At 44.7% G+C, this 26,138-nt stretch overlaps 3 protein-coding genes across 4 annotated transcripts; 2 read left to right on the forward strand and 1 right to left on the reverse strand.

The window, feature by feature from the left end:
- Positions 1–203: 203 nt before the first annotated feature.
- Positions 204–9,872, forward strand: gga3a (golgi associated, gamma adaptin ear containing, ARF binding protein 3a). Its single transcript, XM_088600024.1, has 17 exons — positions 204–282; positions 1,631–1,715; positions 2,443–2,518; positions 2,662–2,760; positions 3,240–3,363; positions 3,642–3,745; positions 4,170–4,250; positions 4,340–4,477; positions 4,831–4,912; positions 4,999–5,115; positions 5,337–5,588; positions 5,790–5,863; positions 5,949–6,124; positions 6,354–6,655; positions 7,052–7,221; positions 7,476–7,586; positions 8,128–9,872. Exons 1-17 carry the CDS (start codon positions 210–212, stop codon positions 8,236–8,238), a joined length of 2,175 nt encoding a protein of 724 aa, XP_088456150.1. The 5' UTR covers positions 204–209; the 3' UTR covers positions 8,239–9,872.
- Positions 9,873–9,995: 123 nt separating this feature from the next.
- On the reverse strand, positions 9,996–19,711 carry nup85 (nucleoporin 85). Of its 2 annotated transcripts, none has more exons than XM_088600026.1 (19): positions 19,521–19,711; positions 18,719–18,812; positions 18,458–18,620; positions 17,838–17,908; positions 17,652–17,695; positions 17,274–17,343; positions 16,501–16,622; positions 15,538–15,672; positions 14,962–15,084; positions 14,323–14,454; positions 13,854–13,957; positions 13,592–13,675; positions 13,147–13,212; positions 12,513–12,664; positions 11,976–12,093; positions 11,746–11,846; positions 10,916–11,067; positions 10,718–10,804; positions 9,996–10,186 (listed from the first exon to the last, which is right to left on the reverse strand). In XM_088600026.1, the coding sequence occupies exons 1-19, from the start codon at positions 19,551–19,553 to the stop codon at positions 10,085–10,087; spliced, it is 1,953 nt and encodes a 650-aa protein (XP_088456152.1). In that variant the 5' UTR covers positions 19,554–19,711; the 3' UTR covers positions 9,996–10,084. The 2 variants fall into 2 exon arrangements, with proteins under 2 accessions (XP_088456152.1, XP_088456151.1); XM_088600025.1 differs by having other exon boundaries at positions 10,709–10,804; positions 19,521–19,710.
- Positions 19,712–21,293: 1,582 nt separating this feature from the next.
- On the forward strand, positions 21,294–25,905 carry sumo2b (small ubiquitin like modifier 2b). Its single transcript, XM_088600036.1, has 4 exons — positions 21,294–21,448; positions 23,676–23,807; positions 24,606–24,677; positions 25,297–25,905. Exons 1-4 carry the CDS (start codon positions 21,428–21,430, stop codon positions 25,357–25,359), a joined length of 288 nt encoding a protein of 95 aa, XP_088456162.1. The 5' UTR covers positions 21,294–21,427; the 3' UTR covers positions 25,360–25,905.
- Positions 25,906–26,138: the final 233 nt, after the last annotated feature.

Below are 26,138 nucleotides of genomic sequence, written 5' to 3' on the forward strand. Positions count from 1 at the left end.
TATTTACAGTGTACCTAGAATTCTGATACATTTAGAACTCATTTATTCTTATTTCCAGTAATTAAATAATACTCTAAGTCGCCTTGGGTGAAGAGATGATAATAATAATAATAAAATAATAAAATAATAATAATAATAATAATAATAATAATAATAATAATAATAATAATATCGGGCGGTTTCTTGGCTACCCTCAGGCGAGATCCCCGATGCGACATCGCGAGATTTCCTGCGCTGAGAATATGGCGGATCCGGAAGGAGAGTCACTAGAGTCTTGGCTTAGTGAGTAATTGGAAGGAAAAAATAATGATCTATGAATGATAATGTTAATGAAACTGTGTTATTCAGAGACGTGTACAATACATGCCGTCCGCGAGTGACTGAACCATATAGCCCGTTGGACTTGACAGCTTTTATTTCATCAATAAGACTGTAGTTGTTAGTTTTGGATCTTAGTGGATTTGCATGACATTTGCAGACAACTTGTGTACGCTGTCTTTTATTTCACAGAAATGACTTAGTTTCCTTGCTGCAGTCAGTAGTATGCTTGCATCTAATTTTCTAGTGCTTACGCAAACTGTAGAAAGATAGCTTGTTAGGGCTTTCTCATAACGGTTACCCGCAAGGATCGTTGTCATTTGCATTTGGTTTTAGGTTCTCGACTCTTCTCCCTGTGACGCTGACACGAAACCGCGATAAGCGTATGTCTAGACACTGTGTAGTACTTCGTTATTAAAACCATCAATTTCTGCAGGCGAGTTTGCTTTCTTTTGTGGAATGTTGGAAAATCCAAGAAGGCATCTCCAGCTTGATGCACATCATACTGCATGTTGCAGATGTCCTGCTGGCATTTCTTTCCAACAAGCCGGTGTCTTTCACAACTAACCCCTTGCTGATCAGCCCTGCCGGTGTTGATATTAATCCGCATAATGAATTTACCTTTGTCACGTCCGTTCAATAAAATATCAGTGTACAGTACTTGCCACAAATCAGATTGTCAATAGCCTGATAGTATCTTTGGGAACTTTGTGTTGCAGTTGTAAGTGCTCTCTTTAATGCTCAGGGTATAATATATGATGAAGTGCCTCACATGTCTTTTAAGTATCATGATAATAATAATTCCTTACACTTATTCTGGACACTCCACTCAAAGAGCTTTACAGGTAATGGGGATCCCCTCCACCAGCACCAGTGTGCAGCCCCACCTGGATGGTGTGATGGCAGCCACACACCAGCTCTCAGTGGGGAGGAGAGCAGAGTGATGAAGCCACTTCATGTCAATTAAGAATAATCTAATTCCATAGAGTAACATGTAATTAAATTAGTGCTGCAAATACTGGTATTCGTGACAGGCCTGTTTGTATCAGTAGTAGTGATACTGGCATATGTGGTGACATTGACAACAGGACGTGTGCAATAACCAGACTTTCAACTGGCTGCCCTCAGTTTTCTTCTTTGGGTCTTCAGGAACACAGGGCATAACACCTAAAGTGATGAAAGCCTCAGACCACAAAGAACCTAAGATGTTATCGTAGCTGCTTCATAAAGTTTTAAAACATTTTCATAAGTTTGAAACTGTGCTGGTGAGCAATGGCTTCTTAAGGAGCAATAATTTTACTCTCCTCCCCAGATAAAGCCACCAATCCCTCCAACAGACAGGAAGACTGGGAATATATCATAGGATTCTGTGACCAAATCAATAAGGAATTAGAAGGGTAGGTCACACTCTTTCTTAACTGTCTTCGGAGAAGTGGGAACAGAAAAGGTCTGTGAAGAGTGAGTTGGAATGGCCACTCAATGTGAAGGTCTGATATGAAGGGCTGTTTTGTGTCAAGGGTTGAAATTGCAGTACTGATGTCCAGAGCCTTCAAGATTATAAAGTTTCAATAAACAGTGATTTGTAGATATTTCCGTTTACCGTTTTCCGTTGTGTGCTCCGCCCAGATAGAGATGCTGTGCGTGTTTTGTGAGCAAGCTCTGAATTGTTATGACCAACACTTTGCCTCTAAATCCCATTATCAGTATGGATCTTCAGGTGTTTCTGTCCACATGGGCTGGGAAGATATGGCAGATGAAACCAGCTGTGTCCAGTAGACAGAAAGTCCAGAAGCCAAAAAGTCAAGGACATTGATACGAGTGTGGCAGACAAATTGCTAACATTCAGTAACCCATTTGGCTCCAATCCCAACATTTCTTTAATATACTCTAGGAAGAAGATTAAAATAATAAAATGAAGATTCTGTAAATACTTTAGATTGCAAATCCTGAAATCACGAGAAAGGTGAGTCACACGTATTGTGCATCATCATCTAATATTGTCAAAACCTGGATTGCTTATACAAGGTAGGATGGATAGGCATGAAGATTACTGTGTGTTGCTGGACAGTATGCTGCTCTTGGATCAAGGAGTTCTAAGCAAAAGGAAAATGTTTTTTTCTTTAGTCCACAGATAGCTGTGAGGTTACTGGCTCATAAAATCCAATCCCCACAGGAATGGGAGGCTATACAGGCCCTGACTGTAAGTACCAGCTGCTCCTGAGACATGCAGTCAATTCCTGCATTTTCCCTGTGTGGTTGCTCTCTATACACAATCTGCATTTCTGCAAGTGTTTAAGCTTGGCGCCCATGTTTTGATTTTAACATTTTTTTTAATCACTGCAGGTTTTAGAAGCTTGCATGAAGAACTGTGGGAGAAGGTTCCATAATGAAGTTGGAAAGTTTAGATTTTTAAATGAATTGATCAAAGTAGTTTCCCCTAAGGTGAGTCCACAGGTATCAAATGATTTTGTCCACCTTGGGCAAGTGGAAAGCAGTAGATGACAAAGGGTGAAATATAAGGGCATCGGCTCAAACTCCAGACTGAGACAGCAGCAGACCTGGGCTAACTCACTCCTGTGTAATAGTTTCTCCCAAATAGACCAGATAATGAACAGTAATGAATTTGAATTGTTTTTGTTATTGAGAGCTTTTCGAGCCGTTGTTGGAATTGCTTTCTTAGGAACGTGGGTGTGTTGTACTTATCTAAAGCTAGTTCTCCAACTGCCGTTCCTGCTCTGAGCTCTAATTACTTAATAGGACTTGTTGGCGAAAGAAGTCACAGCATCTGCCTTTGCAGGTCTGTTGCTAATTAAAAAGTACCTGTAAAACCAACTGGTCCCTGGCTGTGCAGGATTGGAGTTGCCCTTCCCTGATGTAAAGGCTTTACTGTCCCTCTTATTCCTGCCTTCGTTTTATTTCAGTACCTGGGTGACAGGGTATCAGAAAAGGTGAAGACAAAAGTTATCGAAATGCTGTACAGCTGGGCGGTGGCCCTACCCGATGAAGCCAAAATAAATGAAGCCTATCAAATGTTAAAGAGACAAGGTAGGTTGTGAGTCATCGCCCGCTGCTTTTCAGTGAATCTCGTAGAATTGTGGGCTGGAAAGGGACTCGTTTTTTCTCTTTTGGGTTTGTGTTTGTTTTTAGATTAATTACGGTGATAACAATAATGGGATACCAGAATCAGTGCACTTTATTCTTACTTCTTTCTACACCTGCGCTTCATCTTTGCTGAAAGGCTGTGCAGCACACTGGCGTCAGCGTTTCCTTCTCAGGCACGCAGCTGCCCTGATGAAACTGTTTCCACCCTTTTCCACTGTCAGGCATTGTGACCTCAGACCCAGAGATCCCCGTCGACAAGACTCTGATTCCCTCTCCCCCGGCACGCCCCCGGAACCCCGTGTTTGAGAATGAAGAGAAGAGCAAGGTGGGGATCCAACATCAGCACCAGTTCACCACAGCCTGAAAGACAAGGGGTGCTGGGGGGGTCTTTAACATTTTCCTTGTGCAAAGCACCATAGTGGGCGAGAGAAGGGATAGGTTGTTTCTCCGTGTGTGCATGACAACACTTGTGTGTACAGACAACACTTTCGCACTGTGTGCACTGTACATTACAAAGCAGTAAAGACTTGTGAATAATGACAGTACACCAAATCACAAGAAAGTGGAAATGCAGACCAGTAAACACACAGGAGAATAAACATATGGTAGGCATGTAGCTACACATGAGGTGTTGTCATGGAATGGCGCCATCTTGATAGGTCTTGATGGTGTACAACTGTTCGAATTTAAATGAATGTTCCTTTTTCGTTAGAGCCAGTCTAGAAGCGTATTGTTGCTTCCCCTTGCAGCTCCTGGCTGAGCTCCTAAAAAGCAAAAATCCAGAGGACTTGCAGGAGGCCAACAGGCTCATTAAGAACATGGTCAAGGAGGTAAGTGTGAGATTCACTTTCACTCATGCGTAAATACTCTGAACAGCGATGGGCGTGAAAGATAATCAGAAATGGCCTTTACTTTTCAGGATGAAGCCAGAATGCAAAAGGTGACAAAGTGTGCAAACACCCTGGAGGAAGTCAACAACAACGTGAAGCTCCTCAATGAGATGCTGACCCACTTCAGCAGAGAGGAGTCTTCTGAGGGAGACAGAGAGCTGATGAAGGCAGGCGTGGAGCCCTTTTCTCTTTACCCAATTCTGCCTGCCTAGCTGTGGCAGTTCTGGGTTAACTCAGTTCTGTGAAATTATTTTTCTTCCAATTTAGACTCAGTACTGTAATTAGATTGGCATTCTTTTTGTTGTTGGAATTACTTTCTTGGGAACGTGGGTGTATTTATCTAACTGCAGGACTCCCTCTGCACTGTCACAGGCCTGCAATTTCGTTTCTGACTTCAAAATTAAGACGTACCTTTGAATGAGTCTGTTTGAAATGATGCACTGTATGTTGCTAGACACAAACAATGGATGTATTGAAAAAAATCTCTGTGTAAACGTTTGGTTCCTGGTGGTTCTTTTAGGAGCTGTACGATCGCTGTGACAAGTTGAGACGCACTGTGTTCAAACTGGCCACGGAGACGGAGGACAATGACAGCAGTTTAGGTAACAAATGTCCCGGCTGGGCGCTGATGTCTGGCATCGGTGCAGTTCGCTCTCCCTCATTGTGGATCCTCTTCTCTCTTACACAGGACAGATTCTGCAAGCGAGTGACGACCTCTCCCGAGTCATTAACTCCTACAAGAGGACAGTGGATGGGCTGGCAGTCAATGGAGAGCTTGATTCCTTGGGACTGGCAGCTCGCGAAAGTGAGATTTGCGTTTCCCGTGCTGTAATTCCCCTGTGGCATCCACCCCTGCTTAATGATCGTGGCGTCAATGTTTCTGTTTGTCCGTCTCTTTAAATACGTTACAGCAAAACATTATAACTTTCCCCCTTTTCATATTCCTTGTAATGGTAGGCTTTTATCTGCATTCATAGGAAAGCAATCCATCATTGCTTCTTCCCCCCCCCCCTTTCTGCTGGGCAGCCCATAAAGGCAGCAGCAATACGGAGACGCTGATTGACCTGGCTGGCATTGACGTCTCGAGCCCCTCGCCTCCGGAACCAGCACCTCCTCCTCCTCCCAGGACTCTGGCTCCGGCTCCGGCGCCACCGATCCCCATCCTGCCTCCGCCCCCCCAGTGCTGCCCCGCCGCTCCGTCCGAGAGCCCCGGCGCTCAGCCGGCAGGCCGCGGCTCCGCTGCGCTCTCGCTGCTGGACGAGGAGCTGCTCTCGCTAGGTGGGTCGTCATCTTCTAGCCCTTTTTAATCAACTGGGACGCACGCTAGCCCACCCGGGCTTTTTGGGACAACTACAGTGTATGTTGAACAGAAAACAATTCTCTCTTTTTTTTTTGCTTCTTTTGTACACGGGATGTTTAAGATTTCCTTATCAACCACTAGTCATACCGTACTGATGTCTTTCTTACGGTTCATTTTAGGCTTGAATGACCCAGTGCCCATTCCCAATAACCCAAAGGAAGATGCGTTGAGCAGTCAGTGGACCTCTCTGCAGGTAGTTCAGCTCCATCAGTGGTAAGATGGTAATGTAGGAGAAGCGTCATTTGTTGTATAAGACCTGGTGTTTTTCTTTGCCACAGGCTCCTAGTCCTGGGCTGGACCTTTTCAGCAACACACCCATGTCCACAGCCCCCCAGTCCTCGGGCTCTGCCTACCCTGCCGCCCCCAGAACCGGCTCCTACTCTTACCTCAGCCAAGCCCCCACGAACCCCAGCCTGCAGGACCTCACGATGCTGGACCTCGGGGAGCCCAGGAGGTAAAGGAAACCCCTGCCTCTCCTTGCCTTCCTCATGGTTCGTACGGTGTCTGCGAGAGCCGCCATCTTCTACCAGTGACTGTACGCTGTGTGTGCAGCACACAGTTTCAAGACAGTTGAGTTTTCTGTCCCTTGTTGCTGCACACTTGAAAGTGTTCCCCTTCGCGGGCGACTCTCCTGTGTTTCTAGAATCGGTTTTATATTTTTGTTTTCTTTTCCATATCCTCAGCATGCCCGCGCCCTTGAATCCAGGCTCCAGGTTTGGCGCGGGTGCCTCTGCCGGGCCTGTGGTTCCCACCATGCTGGGGTTCCCCGCCGCCAGCGCCACCCCGGCCCCCCTGAGCACAGGCACCGCGGCGGCGGCCCCCTTCTCCCACTCCCTGGTGCAGGCCGCGAGCTCCTCCTCCACCCCTGGGAGCCCCCTTTTCCGCTCGCTCTCACCCATCCACCTGCCCCCCCAGAGCAGCCCCGCCAGGGGTCCCGACAGCTCCCTGGCCAGCGTGCACGTCCCTCTGGACTCCATCAAGCCCAGTGAGTCCCGCCAGCCCACCTGGCTCCGCTCCTCCGAGCTCCGTGCTGCAGGGACCGCTGCTCAAGAGGATGTTTACCGACGGGGAAAAAATTAAACTGCCGATTATACTGTCAGCCTGCCAGTAAATAAATGTATCCCTAATGAAGAGCCCTTTGATACTGCGTGTGCTGCGTGTGACACCAGAGCACAGTCCTCACCTTCTACAGAAGGAAGCGTTAGGATAAAAATGAGTCATCACGCTGATAAGTAAGCTTCAGGGAGGCAATGAGCCTGTAAATGGAATCTACTGAAAGCTCATTTAGTTCATTGAAAATCCCAGTGCTTCTAATAATTACCAGTCCAGTTAACATAAGTGCTTTTTTTCTGCTTTAACACTGCTTCTCCTTGCGGCACAGGTCAAGTCTTGCCGGTCACTGCCTACGACAAGGATGGAGTCCGAGTCCTGCTGCACTTCGCCAAGGAGTGCCCCCAGGGCCGCCCCGACGTGCTCGTGCTCGTGGTCTCCATGCTGAACACTGCCCCCCTGCCCGTAAAAAACATCGTGCTGCAGGCAGCTGTGCCCAAGGTGACCAGCACACACTCAGCCCAAATAACCTCAGCCTGAGAGTGGCTGTGAGGGGCTTCAGTTTTGTAAGAGCCTCCATGAGGCACTGTAGAACGTGCAAGATTCAAACAGCTTGAGGACACGGCAACTGTTTACAGGATGAATGCTTCTTTTTATCTATTCATTTGGATCTCGTGATGTTTTTTTTTTTTTTACTTGACGGTGCAGTAGGTTGACTAAGGCTGCTTTCTTGTTTCCACTGTATTCCATGGCAGTCGATGAAGGTGAAGCTGCAGCCTCCCTCCGGAACAGAGCTGGCGCCTTTTAACCCCGTCCTGCCCCCATCAGCCATCACCCAAGTCATGCTGCTCGCCAACCCACTGAAGGTAGGATCGCTAGCAAATAGTAATGCTGGGCTCCAGAGTGGCTCGGGCCAGTCAAGGTATTCATGTAGAGTGCAGTAGTTCAGACGTTGCTGGTTCCAGTCAGAGCACAGGTTAGGATGTAGCTCATTCTATCACTTGCCAGCTTTGATTTCCCCAGCAGCACAAAATGAGCAGGGCTAACTCCCTAGGGCAGCGGATGGCTGACTTTCGGTGCTTTCAGGCTTTCGGTCAGAAGATGATTGTTTCTGACCAGTGACCCTTTCTGCTGGTCATCTTGTCTCTTACGGAAGGCCTAGTCTTAAATACCTGGCAGTATCAAATTGTGTAGATACTCTATGATCCCATTGTTCTTGCTAATCCCCTATCTTACCATGAGAATCCTCTGACAAGTCTATCAGCACACTTCCCAAACACATCACGTCTTAAATTCCTGTAAGTCCACGTTCCTATATCTGTTAGATGGGGAAATGGAGTCACTGCTTGTATGTGTACTGCTCTTTTGGCTCACAGCAGAGATCACATGCCTGTATGTTTCTTGCAGGATAAAGTGCGACTGCGGTACAAGCTGACTTTCACCCTTGGGGACAGGCCTTGCACTGAGGTGGGAGAAGTAGACCAGTTTCCTCCAGCTGAGAAATGGGGGAACCTATAGCGCCCCTGAACACCTGATGACGGGGTGACCCATGATGCCAGGCGAAGAGACAGATTGACCTTACATTGCTGGGAGAAAAATCAAAGCGTTGATGAATGTTTTCTTTAGTAGTCAAGTGCTATTACTTTTACACAATCCATTATCGCACACATTTTAATCACTTTCAGTTGTCAGCTGATCTTTTTTTTTTGTTTAACTCTTGCAATTCTGAATGTCCTGCCAGCCCTAGGCTGTTTCAAAGGCTGCACTTTAAGAGATGTTCCAGTATTGAGGGGGGGGGGGGACAACCCTGCATTTGCTACCGGTATCGCAAAGTATGCGTCTCTTCTGAAAGAGTCCGACTGTGCGAGATGTGTAGACTTAAATTATTACGCTGAAGATGACTTGAAAAGAGCTTGATGCTTTACTGAAGGAGGAGAAGGGTAGCGTGACAGAAACACAGTATGCCGAAGGACAGTTCCAGCTTGTACAGCACATAAAGCCAAATGGGAAAACCAATTAGCTAATCGGAAGTGAACAGTTCTTGTATTGTTCAGTTATTGGAGACCATGACTGATTGGGACTGCAAGAAATTCATATTTACCCTTCCCCTGCAATTACTTTATCAACCATGTCCACTTCTTTTACTCTGGTGCTCAAATAGATGGCACTAATTTTCTCTGCATTTGGGGAGTAAATAGTTCTGATGACTCAGATATGACGTCATGGCCTAATTGCTACTCTGCTTAGTGCTGTTGTCCTTTTTTATTAGATATTATTTATTCAAGGTATTTTGTAGTCCATGAAGTATTTGTACACTGGTGACTACCCAAATATTTTTGTTTTTGATGTAAATTTTAATTATTATTATTGTCTTACAGGTGTGGTTTATAATTCTGGATTATTTTGGTGAGAAAATATTTGGTTATTGTACCTAAAACAACCTAGAGTAATACAGTGTAACCTTACCCACAATACAACATAATCGTGTGTGGTTTGCAAAAGTTCATTTCTCACACTGTATTACTTTTCTGTGAGTGTAGTTACACAAAAGTATTATTATTATTGATTGGTTTGAGATAAGGATTGATAACATTTCGCTCAAACCGGTTGTTACACTGCTGAATTTATCAAAACACTGAACAGCTCCCCACTGGCCTCTTGTTATTTTCTGTATCTCTAGGCTGCTATACTCATGTTTTTTTTTTAAATTAGCTTTAACCTTTGCAAATCTCTAGTGGTAGAGCATGCTTACAAAATGCAAAAGACTGCACACAGGAAGTCAGATATGGTCTTAGTATTTAGACTGGCAAGATACTGTCCAACAGCCTGAACAATCTCAAGAGAATATTCCTAATGGCTTCTGTGCTGCGTGGCTACAGCATGAGAAACGAGAGTGCGTCCCCCTCTGTGCTTTCTCTTCCCTTCATAACGTTTGCCGGTCCAGAAGCCTTTTCTTCTGTCAGCACCGATGTTAAAACTCTTTTTATGTGTTCTGTTGTATTTATTGTCTACTTCTAGAGATGTTTCTGTTCAATGTAACGTAACGTGCATCTCTCTTTAGCTAAAACCTAACAAAAGTTGTAAATATTTGAGTGTTGGAAGTTGTTTCACTGCATGAAGAATTAAAAATCTTCGTTTTAAAGCAGCCATAACTGGGTCTCCCTGCCTACGCTGTACTGGACACGTCCAAGTTTACCCTGTACCGTCCCGGAAAAATAAATAAGACCCGTGTTCTTTTTTGCAGGCTGTAGCTTAACTCACTGGTCACAAACCAATTCTATGAAGAAAATGAGCTTTATTATCTCGGCAGAAAAAAGGACCCATAATAAAATGTATATACACGAGTAGAGAATTGGATCGGTTTTCACCATGAGTCCACCGTGCCCTCCTCCACAATCGCGGACGCCAGGTTCCGTGCCAGTGCAAGACGGAGGAGCTCTATTTTAGTGGTTTTGATGTCTTCAACCTTAGAAGAAACAGCAAATGTATTATAATAAGAAGAACAACAAACTTTATTTTATATAGTGCCTTTGAAGGTGGCTTCTCAAAGCTCTTTACAGAACACCACCAACAAAAAACTACACAATGAGAGGAGACAATAGATGGGGGTAGTGAATACCGTAGAAAGTTAGGAAATTTGGGGAGACCAGTTTACTCGAGACTCTCTCAACGCCTCCTATACACCCCTATTGTTAATGTAGATGCACAACCGCAGGACTCCCTCCCAACAGCTCCTCAAGGGGAACAGTCCAGCACGTTTTGCGAGTCTTTCTAAATCAAGAGGAGGGTCAAATGTGCTCAGTTAAAGTTTAATTGGGCAAATATAAACTCCCTCCACTGGTCTGAATCTGCTGATGATTTACAAATGCCTAAAGGTCCTGCTGGGCTGTTGCCCTGAAAGACTGAAAAAGAAATATAAATATAAAATAAAGAGTTCATTTTAACCTAACACATAAGAAGTGTTTACACGTCTCATTCTCCAACTTACATGACCTACGTGTTCATCCTTTGAGTCATCTGCTCCTGACGTGAGTTCCTCCAGACAGTGCATGAGTTCATATGTTTGCTCTGCTGAAAATATCACCTGGGGGAAAAAACAAAACAGGACTTGTGAACAGAAGCTGGGACGCGTCCATCCTGTCCAGTAAATACAAAGAAGCCAGCCTGCGCCCGCTAGGGAGGGTCCATGTTCGACCTGTTTTTGCTCCAGGAGAGGCAGGGCGTCGGTCAGGAGGGTCATCCAGAAGTTCTTGGGGGCAATTCTGGCCGTCATGAGGGACAGCAGCAGCTTGGCCGCTTCTGGGAATTTCTTCTCCCCGTACATCTTGTGAAACTCGCGGTACTTCCCTGCAAAACCACACACTGCTGCTCAACACCACACGACACTCCTTATCGGCAACGCGGGTCAGTCAGCAGCGCACACGACAGGCAGCTGAACCTGGAACTACACTTTATTTAAATGCAGAAGAAGCCAGGAGTAAAAAAAAAAAAAATGTTTCCTTTTCCAAACAATTGCTTTAATAGCAGACGCTTACTTTCACAGCACTAACATGCATCAATCCAGTGAATAGCAGGCTAGGAATGAAGTTTTGTTCCTGAAGCATCTCTGGCAGCATAAAATCTTGAGGTAGATTTTGGACAAAGTCAGCAAAACTGCAGTAATTCATTCTATATCAGTGGTCCCGCAGGGCTGGTGTGATTGCAGGTTTTCAAGGGTTCATTAAAGCAACAGCACCTAAGAGTTGGAAGAAGCTGTTAACTTGGACTAATTTAGCCAATAATGAGCTGCTTTTTAAGAGCCCTGGTGTTCTAGAAACCCACAGGCACACCAGCCCTCCACGAGACTCCCTGGAGAGACTGAGACCCCCCTGGAGCCATCAGCATTAGGAAGACAAAAGTGCATGAAATATAAAAGTGAGATGGGGAAGTTCAAACAGGTCGAAGTTACAGATATGGAAGGAAAGGCAAGAAACCTTTGCAAGCATTTTTTTTTTGGCCTGTTTTGTCCGGGGGAACGAGCATTACCCAGGAAGGTGAGCCTATCACTCAGCAGCATGGCTGGCCCCAGGTTGTCTATCAGGTCCAAGTCAGAAAAGGTGCCGCGGTCACAGTAGTCCTGAAGGAACCTGCGACAGGGTGGAGAGGGAACGCAGATTGTGGCAACTGGGCGTGATTGGGAAGGGACACACATGGAAAATAACCAGATGGGAGGGACTGACCTCTCGAAGTTAACAAGGTCTTAAGGCGGGACTGACCTCTCGGAGATAAGGGTGGCGAAGGCGGCGTCTTTGGCTCTGATGCTCCAGGAAAGCGCTGAGCCCAGGCGTTGGTTGCGCAAAGCTTTCATAGCCATGATCTTGCAGATACTGCGCACTGACAGAGAACGGCAAGGCAGAAAATTAGATTCTTCCCGCTATTTGTAAATGTAAGCATCTCAGGGTGTGAAAACAAATTGCAGGTGTTGGTTGCATCCGGAAACATTAGGTTATGGGTTTGTTGCAATTAGTTCTTCTCTTGCATACTCAATATGACCTTATTAAACCCATGACTTATCATGCAGCAGAGGTCTGGGACATACAATACAGATAACGAACAGGCTGTAGGGGGAAGGTCTATGGGAAACAAACACCTCATCTGGATGTTTTCATTATAGGACAGACGTCTCTTGTTGCAGGGCAGTGACTTTATGAACACGCCTAATAGGAAGCCCATCTGTTTATCTTGACAGAACACACGCAAAGTTCCAGCACTCTGTATATTAGAGCCCATGCCTCCCTGCAGGACCCCTTTACCTTGCTCTGCCATCTGCCTCTGTTCGCAGATCCGCAGCACCTTCACAGCCTTGCGCTCAGTGTCCAGGGGCACCCTCTCGATCTGCATCTCCAGGTACACCCTCCCGAACTCCGGACAGTGGTCAAAGTAATCCACCGCCAGCTGCCACAAGCTGGGGACAGGCGACACAGGAATGAGACTGTGCACGTGCACGGAAGAGGGTGTGGCAGACTCCTTGGCCGAACATTTAGCAAAGTAACATCAACAAAGCGTCTCATTCACAGGATTTTGGACCCACTTAAAGACGTGCCTTTTTTCCCCCCAAGTCCGATATGTAAAAGTTAATTGGTTAACGATTAGAGGTAACAGAATTAAACCTGCAGGAACCAACAACAAATTATGAGCACAGACAGGATGAGAAGGCCAACAGAGATAAGGGTTTTGGGAATAATGGCATTACTTCAGCACCTAGGTATTTTAAGGGCATTTCAGATGGTAATGAAGGACTTCCTACAGACATCTGTTCTGTCTTGCATAAATAGATATAACATGGTGATTTCTTAATGTTTTTTTTTAATTCCCCTCGTGTACCTCAGAAGAATCACTACATACCCCATCATAGGGGCCAATAACGACCCAGTCCTGTTCACGTACCTGTGATGGGTGAAGAGGCCAGAAGCGTATTCCAAGAGGAGAAACTCCCTTAGATTGGAACCAAAGCTGAAGCAAAATAAAATTCGATCACAATCAGATCAGGGAGTTGCTGTTAACATTTTCTAAAAAAAAAAACCCAAGCTGACTAAATGTAATTATGCAAGATAAAGATTAGCAAACCACTAATTCTGAACTTCTTCATTCAAAACAAAGTCTTAAAAAACAGTTATAAATGGAAAGCAGGTCAAGGTTAATTAGTAGACAAGGAGTTGAATCTCCCCGTTGTTAAAAAAAGCTTAAAATACAAATCACAATTCCTCCCAGCACACATCAATGGACAGTTTCACTCTGCTTCTGAAACCAAGTATCTCAATCTCAAAGTGCAAGCTGCAAGGTACAGTGTGTCTTCTAATGGCTGCCCTGTGTAGAACAGTCACGCACTTACTGAAGGTTGTGGGACTGCAAGAGTTTGCAGTGATCCAACAGGTCTGTCAAATGAGCAACGAACCACCAGTTATTGAGGGCAATGCTGAAGGAGAAGGACAGGAAGAGAAAAGGGACATGATTATCACAAGAGCACAACACCTCTGCTGCAATTCCACCCTGCAGCAGTGTGACAGAAAGGCCTGTCACTGAGGCACAGGTCTTGAGATTTTTTATCATCATCATCAGACTGGAAACAGCCTCTACGATGTCAGGGTTCTCACCTGCAGTCCTTTATGACCTGGTGGATGTCAAACTCGAATGCAGCCAACAAGATGCTGTCCAAAGGCTCCGGAGCACGAGGACCCAAGAACATGTCCATGCTGGACTGGAATTCCAAGACAGTAAACTTTCACTTTTCTTATTTCACAGAGGAGATGAAAGTAAAATTACAGCAGTTATTCTTCGAGGTAGATTTGTTTTCGTTAGCTCTATACCAGCATTGATGGCATAAAAAAAAAAACTGACAAGGTATCTTTCCAAATAGTCTCCCTCTGCTTCCATACTCTAGTGTACTGACACCTGCCGTCTTAAAAGGCAATGCTAACAAAGCCTTAAGTCAATTCAGCCATCACAGATTTTATGTAAGTACTGTTAAGCCGTGGAGGGCTGTACATCGAGATGTGGTTGAGTGAGGCGAGCCAACACTAGCTTGTTTCCACCTGGAAAAGATAAGTACTGATCTGCCACTACCTGTGCATAGTAATGGAGCTCTGTAGGCTTGACAGTGGGTTGTGTGTACAGGAGACGGGTGACCAGGAAATGGTACCAGGTGCCCAGGAGCTCTTTCTGCTCCAGCAGAGTGTCTTCGTCGCCCAGAAGAATCTGCAAACGAAAATCAAAGTTAACCGGACGGTTTCTGCTGATCCGCCAATCCCAGGTGAGGAATGGGACTCTCAACGTTCACCTCCGAAACACCTCGCCCTTTGTCATGGTTTACACCCTCAGAAATCATGAAATTGCAAGTGACTGCCTGCCGAGGATGAAGACTGTTAGTCAGCTGCCATCATACGCCGTTGTGTAATCAGACGTTTTATTATCACCAGCACTGACACAACTTGTGTTTAGGTGTAAACTGCAGGAAATGGCATTGGAGTGATGTAATCCCAAGCTGAATTTTCCATTCAGAGCCTGCACACGCACTGTTCTCCTTACTGGTATTAGATAGAGAAGGTATTCCAGGGCAAAGTCGTTACCCCCGATGCAAGACGCGCTCTGGCCGAGTAAACCCTCCTATGAGGCGCCACCCGACGACGAGGCTGAGCGGCGCTGCTTGCGAGTCCCGGCGAGGGAGGGCGCAGGCCTGTGCGGCTGCCCGTCCCGGGTGGCTACCTTGCAGATGAGCTCCAGGTGGGGGTCCCCAGCAAAGGAGCTGTCCTCCAGGCAGCGCGTGCACTCCTCGCGCCAGTGACGCCACCTCACATCGAACTCTGTCAGCGTCTGGTTCCCCCCCGGCTGCGCGCCACAGAAACAGAAACAGACCAGCATTCATGAACTTCACCAACTCCGCTCGCCACCCACTTTCACCAGGCAAGAGGCAAACATTGTATTTTCTTTATTCCTATTTTTTTTTCTGGCTCGATTATTTCCTCCCCCCCCCATACTATTTGCATCTGACTGCAAAATACAAGGACTCTGGAAAAGACGAAAAGGTGCGTCCAACTCACGCTACGGCCAAGAAACACGTCACGCGTCACTTCTTCAAGCATGTCACGGTGACAGGATTTTACAAGAACGTTTTTAATTGCTGCCAGGATGCATGATACCGAATGGCCGAATCTGCCTAATGTGGATGAAATGCACAGTGAATACGTCAAGAGGAAAATGTTCGGTCCATCGCCGATATCGTTTGAGAAGTGCAAAGGCGATAAACATCTATCCAAAAAAAAAAACGCAGCTGGTTCGTACGTTGTAAATGGGCATTTTCATCATGAGGTTGTCCAGCAGCTTGTACACGGCTCGTGCCCCTGGCTGCTGGGAAGCCTGCTTCCCCAGGATCTGCCTGGCCTCGTCCATCCGACCCTGCAGGACGTAGGAGATCACCTGGAGGCAAGGGGTGGAAGATTGGGAGAGGATGAGGATGAGGAGAGAGGCAGACTGGTGCAGTTAAAAAAAAGGTGAAGAGCACTGCAATTCTCCAACAGCAACAGCAAAGGAAAGCACATGTACCCTCAAATGAGCACTGATGTTTTAGCCCACAAGCGGCACTAAATACTGCTGAAGCCTCGATTCAAATCTCTCTCGATCGAAACCCTGCAGGCTGGGAGCGGCACAGATAGTCTCAGCACAGCGCTGGCTCCTTCCTCACAGCCTGCTGAGACGGCAAAGGCTCACACACCTCAGGGACACAGTGGTGTCGGAGGTCTGTGCCAACGGTAGAATAACTAAGACGAGCAATGCCGGCGTGGGGATCTGGAGGGTAGCTGAGGCTAGAATAAATGAAAGGCCGTCACAGGTCTGATTCTCACGGGGACTACACTGTTACAGTTCCAATGCTCTTGGTTGAAACCAAATTAGAAACTTTATCCCAAAACCCGAGATGCAAGAAGTGGAAGACAAGAGAACTGCTGTCAATAATCCATTGGTGGTGGTGGAGGGGATCCCCATTACCTGTAAAGTGCTTTGAGTGGAGTGTCCAGAAAAGCGCTATATAAGTGTGAGGAAGTATTATTACTGTTATTATTAATAACAAAATAAAACACACCTGCCCTGCCAAACCTCTTGTTTTCCCAATTAACGAAATCCCGCATCAGAAAATAACGGTAGTGTTGAAACTTTTTTCGGCAGGATCCCAATTTAAGGCAGCGGCAGAAACCTCCCCCCCCCCGAACACACAGATGCAGGAAAAGGGGGTCCTGCCCCACCGCGTACCACGCCCCAGTAGGCAGGGTGCTGCGCGGGGCTCTCGCTCTGCAGAACCTCTTGAGCCTGCTCATCGACGCCAGCCTTGTGCAGTCGAACCCAGTCCAGAAGGTGCAGCAGAAGGGTGCCAGCTTGAAAGGAATGATTGCAAACATTTACCGTAAACCACATGCAAGACAGCTCATCACTAACCCTGCACTCTCTCCCAACACACAGGCAGGGCAAGGTGAGCCTACACAACCATTTTCATCTGGCTGAAGGTCAGTGTGTACAGTGGTTTTCCAGAACCCAAGATTAACCCTTCATCTCACCTTCCCCCTTTAGATCAAATGAAAAATTATTTTTAGAACCTCTCCATCCATTTACAGATTTAATCTTTTCACACCTCTCCCCCAAGTCTCTCTTTGTTTGGACACTTTTTCTCCCCTTTCTTTGTCTCATCTTTCTTACTACGTTTCAACATGGAATTAACCTTTATTTGTTCCACTACATTCACGCTGCTGGGAGACTGAGCATACAGGAACTACTGTTAAAACCGCAAGCTTCCCATCTTGACCAGATGCAATTAATAAACCCTTCGTAAAAAAATCACCATCCAAATTAATAAATGTAATTAATTATAATCACTAGGAAAGATGGGAATGTCATACAATACTTTACAGAAACTGGAAGGGGCCAGGTTTACCTTCACAGAAACACTATCAACCTTTACCCAAAAACTAATGTTCACGAGCTCATGTTCATGAATACAGTCTGTAAAGTTGGTTGCATAAAACACAAACCTGGGGCAGCATCGATGAACAAGACTTCACATAGATTCCAGATGAGCTCCACTGCCAACAGAATTGACACCTGTATGGATATGCACAGATCTTTAGTTTGTCTGGAGAACGTCAAGGGGTAAAAAGACCACTCTGTCCATCTTTAGTTACTTTCAGCATTATGAGTTTTACAGTTTCCTAATTGAAAGCTTTTGAGTTTCCACAAAACGTCTCTTGACGTGATTTTTTTTTCCTCCTCCCCAGCAACTCTGCTGAAGCCCAAGGGAAGATGAGAATTGCAGCAGTGTCAGAAGCTATGCTTTTCCACAGTTTGCATGCAATCAATTCAGTTACATCAATGAGTATGAAGCAAGAAGCTTCAAAAAGAGCTTTCCCAACCTGATTGCCATACTGTGTTGCTAGAGCCGCGTCACGTGCAGAAACTGCAGGGAACAGAAAAATCACAACAAATTAATGGCAGTGCTAAGAAACCGAAAAAGGATAGTTTTTAAAAAATCACCCTGCAGATACTGCTGTCACAGCCATGAGACGTGTTCTGCATGACAGGAGTGAAACTCTTGGTACCTGCATTCTGTTGGAGCTCCTCCATACAGGCCCGGATCACTGATCGGTAGTTCTTACTAATGCTGACAAACCTGCAAATACAGGAGGACAGTTCAAGCATCCTGCATCGTGCCTGGGGTTTGCTGTGAATTGTGCAGAGAAGTCATTTAATCTCATTTTTAATTCTCATTCTCAGAGAAGTCACTCTTACAACCCCTTGAGTTTTGGGATGTGTTATAAATGTTACATGTTGTTATGCGTTATACTGTACATGTGCAACAGAGTGATGTGCAATGTTTTTCTTATTTTTATGTAATAGAATAATGTGCAATGTTTTTCTTTTCTTTTTTTTGTTTGCATTCTATTTAAATGTACAGGAGTGCTAGGTGTCCATAAAAAAATTCCCACAGGGGACAATAAAAATCTTATCTTATTTGACCACAGCATTAAAAAAAAAAAAAACTTGAAATGGTACATTACTCGTCACAATGACCGGATTCATCCTGCATGGATTTTACCCCACATGGATGACAAAACGTTACTCCGACAAAAGAACAGAGCCCCCACCCACACCCCCGTCAGATACTCAAAATCAGTAAGCCATCTTTCTACGGATCTCCATGGTGACGGAGGCCGTGTACCGAGGCTTCTTGGCCTTGCTGGCGGTGTCGTCCGTGCTCTTCTGCAGCTGGACGAAGATGTGGTGGGACTCGTTGAAGAGCTTGCGCAGGATGGGAGAGTAGATGTCTTCATCCTTCCTGACCATGTGGATCCACGGGCAGCTCGCAAACGCAGCCGGGGCTCCTGACGGGGCGATCAAGGAAGAACAAGTCTCCATTTGAGCTGTAGCAAAAAAAGAATCACCCAGAAACAGGCACCGTGTAACGGCAGGGAAGCCTCACCTGCTGTCTTGTACTGAGTCTCATAGGTCAGTATGTCCCTGGGACCCCACACAAAGCCCAAGTGCTTCTGCCTGAAGTCAACACCTGGGATGAGCTGCAAAATAAAATAATAAAATAATAATAATAATAATAATAATATACTTTAAATCGAAACCAGGAGTCAGACAGGACACTAAACGCGTCTCTGTGCTACCTTTTATTTTCTCTAATCAAGTGGTCTTGTTCAGGACTGAGCTGTGCATTAAGTTTTTTTTATAATTAAATTAAATGAATCCTTTTGTCAAATCAGAAAGGGGTCCTGAACAACATGTTCTCGTTCGCAGTGAGCACCGGCACCGGCAGTGAGCTGCCTGACTGAGAGAAGCCGACAGCGGCGAAACGTTCGGGATTTGAACTCACGACCCTCCTCCTGCCCGGTAGACCAAAAAAAAAACCCTTAACATTTACTCCTAGCTGCAAGAAAAGCGATCCCCTGAAACCAGCTCTGAACAATAAAAAGATCGTGAAATGCTGTGCAATAATGTTTCATGAAGTTCTGAATGACCAAATATCCTAATTTCACCGGGATCGTGTCAAAGCGCTGGCACAACTGGAAACATGACAAATTCAGCCTCAAATTCAAATAGAGGCGAAGACCACTCGTAGCCTTTATTACAGCCGCCTCTTCTTCATTTCAGGAGCTAGCAAACACCCGCTTTCTTTAGGCAAATGTGCGACTACAAAACAGAACAGACATCCCTCTACAGTGTTTCTACACGGTTTCCCCCCGAGTTACAAATTATAAACCAGAGAGAGAACATACTGTTGTGGTCGGCTCGACATCCACCTCCTCCATTTCCTACCGAAAATGAAAAAAAAATAAATAAACCTTTGCAAAGATGTTTCCTTCCGCAATAAGTGAATCAAAAAAAAAATTCGCATGTGTAAAAACTCAGCGCATTGAGATTTTTGTAAAAAAAACGAGACAGGACCCCATGTGCCCGGGCTTGAGCCGGACTGTCTACTCAGATGCCTGCGTAAAATATTGTGAAAGCAAAAGTGTTGAACGCAGCTGATGGTTGTTCCTGGGTTTCATATCTTTTAAAACCGCGTTTAGGCATTTGAGTTTTTGTGTGATTTATTCACCACGAAATACGGCAGTATTTTAGACGTGGACATATTTGTTTCAAATACATTAAAAAAAATATTTTTGTGATCATCTGTGCTGGAGGGAACCTGCTTCTCAAACGAAAGGAACTGTGAACTGGAACAGAAACATAGTGGGGGGTATTTTTTAACTGGAGATTGATTTTTTTTTAAATATAAATGATCATTTTAATGTTTGATGAAAATACGAATGGACGCATTCAATTAACTACTGGGTTTCCGTTCGAAGACTACTGATTGTGGTTCTAATGCTGATGTTTAAAAGGTCAAAGGATATGGTCGCTTACTTCTTAAATAATTATTTATTTGGATGTTCATGTGGCACAAAGCACACTTTTTCGTATACTTTTGGGTCTAGCTGGTAATAAACCTGCCCCTTTGAGAGGGGAGAAAGAGAAAGGCTTAAACTACTTACTCAAAGATGTCATACAATGACATAATACCTTTAACAATTCATGTTTATTTAGAAAAACGACCAACCACAAATCCTTCTCAATAAACACACCAGATACAGCATCAAACATTTAGAACTACATGAAACAGAAATTCTGTTGTTATTACTACTACTGTTGACACACTGTATAGTGTGGCTATAATAATCAGTGTTCAATGTTTAAGTGTCAAAGAGCATGGAGGAACCACTATAAATTATGTGATATATGCATATAAGCTTCAAACGAGTTTTGCAAGTTTGCTTTTCTTACTTTAAGAATCTAAATGTAAGGGCAAGTGATGTAGTTATAAGATATAGGTAATTACTATTCTATGATGAAGATAGGGCCTGCCCCTGTGGTGAACCATGAGCAACTGGGGGGTCAATTTCCCAGTGTCCCAGTAAATCTTGCATTTCATATGCCTGAAATGTTGGAAAGCACAACCCAGGGTAATGTTTATTTTAAATGGCAAATTCATGAAATTATGTCATGGAATTGGAATTTTGGCATTTACAAAATAATTACTTTGTCCCGCAAAGAGTAAAGCTAATTATTAACACCTTCTTGGAAAATGTCTCTCTTTTAACTGAAAAAAAGGGTTTGACTGTGTCTTTGTACTGTGGATAATTTGTAACTGGTGAAAAACAACCCACCACACAGGAAAACAAGATGGCTTCCACAGCCTGCTCCATCAGAATTTTCCAGAAATTGTCCTTTGGTCACCTACATTCCCAGAATACACTATAATTATGAATGTTGTTTTAAATGTCTATCCCAGAAGCCAGGGCATGAGAAAAATGTTACTTTTCGGTCGAGTGAGATTCCTTTATGCTTCTCTCTATCCGTGTAAAACAAAACAAATTAAAAAAGATGAACATAATTTTTTCGCCATGCGCGTGCACGAGCGGCGGCGCGGCGGCCAATAACGTGGATGACGTCACTCCCGCCTAGGCGAGCACGGGGAGCCGGCCCTCGTGACCGCCTCCGTCCAGTGAGCAGCGGGCGCCGCGGACGAGCAATGTGTCGTGCCCGCGCACGCAATGCCGGTTTAATGAGTCGGCGGCGAGGACGTGCGCGCTCCCGACTTACTCTTTGTGTGGCGGCGTAGAAAGACGCGGAGAGGAAAGCTATGGCGGACGAAAAACCCAAGGTGAGCAAAAGAAAAAGCTGATTACGAAATGCCCGCGTCTTCCTCATACGCGTTATTTCCTAAGTGAGATCGATTCATCGGTATCTCCGCTGACTTGTGAGCCAAGCGATCGGCGAAATCTACCGCTGGTCTAGCACCGGAAGGGATGTGAGCGAGCCTGCAGAGGCGGGCAATCAGAAAAGATCTTAACTTTTTTTTTCTTCTTTTTAGTAGTCGTTTTTTAAAATCGAGGAGTGCCCCGCTTCTGCGGCACGCCGCGGAGGGCGGCCGGGGGCCCGTCCTGGGGGCGAGGGGGCCCGGTCTGCTCTCCTTGTTTTGGGCCCAGTGTGGACCTCGCGTGTGTCGGGCTGCGCGCTCATTGGGAGTTGATGTCTTCAAAACACCCCGGCGGCCCGGGCTGCCCGCTGATGCCCCCTCTCTCCCCTGGACCACCGCCGCCGCCGGTGGTGTCAGGCTCGTCTTTTTCCCCTCCCCGTTCGCTTCGGGAGACGCCGGGTCGGGATGTCTGGCGTCGGGAGAGACGGGGTGGGTTGGGGGGACCGGGGACGCACCTTCCACTTTCCACCCGAAGTTTTGAGCCGCTTCTAAGGAAGGGCGACCTCCTCCACAACACACGGGTCGGTCGGAAGCCGGCAGTGGTAAAAAAATAAATAAAGAAGACCCTTACGGATACATCATCTGTCCCACCTCCGCTCTCTACCTGAGCAGATGATGGTGCTCACCAGATGCCCAAAGTGTAGCTCTTCCGTGCGCAGTTGGTCTCGCTGTCTGTGGGGGTGGGGTGGGGAAGTGTAGTTGTCAGACCTTTCCCACGAGCGTGGAGATATTTTCATGGACACGAGCATGCCGACCGGTGACACAAAGGTGTGTGTTTTTTTTTTTTAACCTGGACAACTGAAGTCATTCGTTAATGTTTACAGTACTTTTCTCAGACGCACAAAATCGCATGAGTAAGATAGTGGTTTTAAATAATAAGTAGACATTGTAGACTTATAATAAGTTGTGAACAGGAGTAAGTATTCTAATTCATAACATTTATGTGCTAACTGCAAAACATGTGGTTTTTCAGTCTCTAATCCAAGAAATATGTGGATTTTATACTTTTATACTGTGCACTTTTACGTACCCTCTGTAGAGTTAAAACCGCTAAATGTAAGAAATGTAAGCTTATTGTTGTTTAAGTGCTAGAAAAAAAAAGTTTTGTGGGTTTCCGTGTTGTGGAAGATAAGCTGTGGGGACAGTTTGCTTCACAGCCTTACCTTTAAAGTGACTGCTGTCTTATTCCATGGGACTCGGGGTTTTTGCTGGCGACAGTGCCACGCAGTGGAAGGAGAGGAGTAAGCACAGGAGCACCGATAGGAATCTGGGGGGGAACTGCGAAATATTCCTGTAGAAGCAAGCCGTGCGTGGCTTAAAGCTTCTTACAGGCCTTGCAACCATCGTTTGGCCTTTTCTGAACAACATCTAGTTTATGCTCGCTGGGCCAGACTTACCGATTCCTTAATCCCTTCTTCTTAGTTCTAGCTCCCAACTCTCAGGGGTGGTTTTGGCTGAGGACACCTTGCACCGAAAGGTTTAAGTTTTGTGGTTGGCCTTCCGTGTCAATCACCTGTGCAGTGTATGTGTAGGTCTTAAACTTTTTTTTTTTACAAAGAAGACATGGGTGATGTGACGCGAATACACAACCCATTTATTTTCGTTTTGTGTGAGCGTTTCTGTAGTCGCTTGAACGAGATGTATTCTGCAGTCCCTCTTGTTAAAGAATATCTATCCCTGAGAACGAAATATGTGGTACATGCTAAGGTGGGGATTTGATATAGAAGCATTTCTAGTTGGCAGGAGTTTTTCATAGATCTACAAGCAGTATAAACAACCTGGAGTAGATTCATCATGGTGTTCTTCCTTAATGCATTCTTACTAGACTCCATCAACGGGAATCCAGTCTCAGATTCCAGATGAAGAATGTGAAGAAGGAAGACTCTTGAAGAAGTTCTATCCTGATATTATGTTTTTCACTAAAAAAAACCCAAGTTGAGCTGCAGCATCTCCTTTGTTTCCCTCTGTTGGATGGATCTGTAGGCTTGAGTAATTTGCCCTGTTTGCTGCTTGACTATATGGACAATGCCAAACAGGGAAGAAGAAGGATAATAATGTGAAGACTCACCAGGCAGAGGCTTCCCACAGAATGAGCAGGTTCTTATTGTATCTTGTGGCTTCTGTCCTTTAGGAAGGAGTGAAAACGGAAAACAACGACCACATTAACCTGAAGGTGGCGGGGCAGGATGGGTCCGTGGTGCAGTTTAAGATCAAGAGACACACGCCACTCAGCAAACTCATGAAAGCTTACTGCGAGAGACAGGTATGGCTGGGGAGCAGCGTGTAGGGGTGGGGACATGCACAGCCTTGGGTTGGAGGTAGGCACTCAGCTTTTAATGCCATTTCTGCACATCAGACATTGGTCACTGACATCCTTGGGGTTTCAGTTTCCCCAGGGGCTTAAAATGCTTCAGAGCTTAATAGAATATTTTGTAAATGGTATGTATGTATCCCTTCATTTTCAAATGCAACGGTAACATTATTATGAGTGACAAATTACATACATGTGGGAAACATTTAGGGATTTTTATTCTTCTTTGAATGTTTTTTTTATGTAAGATGCCTAAGGCACTAGAAGCTGTTCAGATAGACGGCTCAGTGTTACTGGTGTTTAATGTAAAACACCCCCTGCTTCTTAGTTCTAGGTGTGCAGGTGTACTCTGCGGAATGATGCTTTTAATCCAAGCTCCTCAGAGGCTTGTCAGGCTGGTTTAGGATTATTTCCCTAGCAGCATTGCTCTATTAAGTAAAATGCGTTTATTTTGGGATGGCTTGGTGTGAATAATATTGTTTAAATAGGCAACTACAGGGTAGCCTGATATCTGGTGATGCAAAATAACACCATACCACCCACCAAGAGGTAAAAGGTCTTTTTCCAAAACACAGTGTAGTAAAAACTATTTGAACAACCTGCTTGCTTTGGATGTGGGGTTGTGCATATGTGTTAGAGGGCTTCTCAGTATTTCCCTGCAGCTCTGCCTATTTTCTGGCAGACTGCTTTTGTGATCAACAGTTTGCTGACCAGCCTGGTTGATACAAGCCTGGTTGTTCCTCCTTACAGGGATTGACGATGAGGCAAATCCGATTCCGGTTTGATGGGCAGCCAATCAATGAGACAGACACGCCTGCACAGGTGAGAGCGCTGGCCACACAGATCCTGACTTGAAACGACTCTCTCGTTCCTAATGAGGGAATGAACTGCTGCCTTCTGAAATAGTGTGTTTTATCATGCACGGTGCATAACTAGGTGGAGTGTTTCTAGTGAGTCCTGTATGATTGTTTTCCTCAAGAAGAGATTAAAAATTGTGGAAATAGCTGTACTGTCTTTACTATGGAGTCACTCCTGACCTTTCATCAATCTGACATGAGTTACAATTTACGTAACAAAAAACAGATGGGGTTTATGAAATACATGTATGTGCAAAACAGTTTAGGTTTAAATGTTAGTGTTTTTTTTTGTTTTATCCGGGAACCTGTTCTTTCCTTTAAATGCAGTATTCCAGTTCAGTGGCTTTGAGTTTATGGCCTACACAAACAAGCAACTGATTTTGACATTTTTCTGACAAAATGGATGAGCAGTTGAGATACAGATGTCTCTGTTCAGCTACCCTAGATTTTCATGATTCTGACAGTCTGCAAAACGGCCCTACTAGTAGTAGTGGTACTAAATTAGCACTTCCAAGTCAGTGGAAACATTTCCTGTGTGAATTTGATCATTTCCCACATGTAATCTTTTTTTTCCTCTTAAACAGTTGGAAATGGAAGATGAAGATACAATTGACGTGTTTCAGCAACAAACAGGAGGCCTCTACTAAAAGCATCTTCAAAAAAAGACCTTTCCAGATACTGTTTCTTTGCAAACTCTTCCCATTATCACCACAGGATAAATTCAGTACAGAGGTAGAGAGGTTTTCACAGTTATCTTAACTACTGTTGTATAGTGTTTTCATTCTTCTGTTTCTCTTTATGTACATAAATAACCTCACATGACGGCACACACTCTTCGAGCTATTTTGAAGTGGCCCTTCTGACATTTTTTGACCAAAATGCTGAAAGCAAAATGGGAATTTGATCCCACAATTTTGGGAATTCTGGTGGCGTCTTTCCAAAATGAACCCAGTAAGTTATTTTTTCAGCTCATTCTTTGGGAGATTGAGAATTACTGGTTTTCTGATTTATTTTTCTTTTATCATTATCAGAAGATAAATTTTATATCTTTTTTTATTTGTAGTGATTATGTGTAGAATGAAACTTGTCTTAAGCATAGTTTGATTAGGCCATATGGTAAAAAGAAACCTGATAGTGTTTCTGAGTCAAGTCAAACATCTGTATTGTTTAATAAATTTCTTGTTAAAATAAAATGATTCTCTTTTTTTAAACTTATTTTTGTCTGTCTAATAAAAGGTCAGCCAGTGATATCTGGAATGTCATATTAAAGGGAACAAACGTCATAAATTGAAAAAATCACCTGGGGTTTTGTTAGAAATATTGTGATTAAGAGTGCTTTTTAAAAATCAGAGCATTTTAATTACTTCTATATAAGATGCACATTTTGTGGCCTTTCATTGTATGAAAAACATAAGGTTCATTTAAG

Source organism: Lepisosteus platostomus, chromosome 11 (genome assembly GCF_059453375.1).
Source record: "Lepisosteus platostomus isolate fLepPlt1 chromosome 11, fLepPlt1.hap1, whole genome shotgun sequence".
Taxonomy (NCBI): domain Eukaryota; kingdom Metazoa; phylum Chordata; class Actinopteri; order Semionotiformes; family Lepisosteidae; genus Lepisosteus; species Lepisosteus platostomus.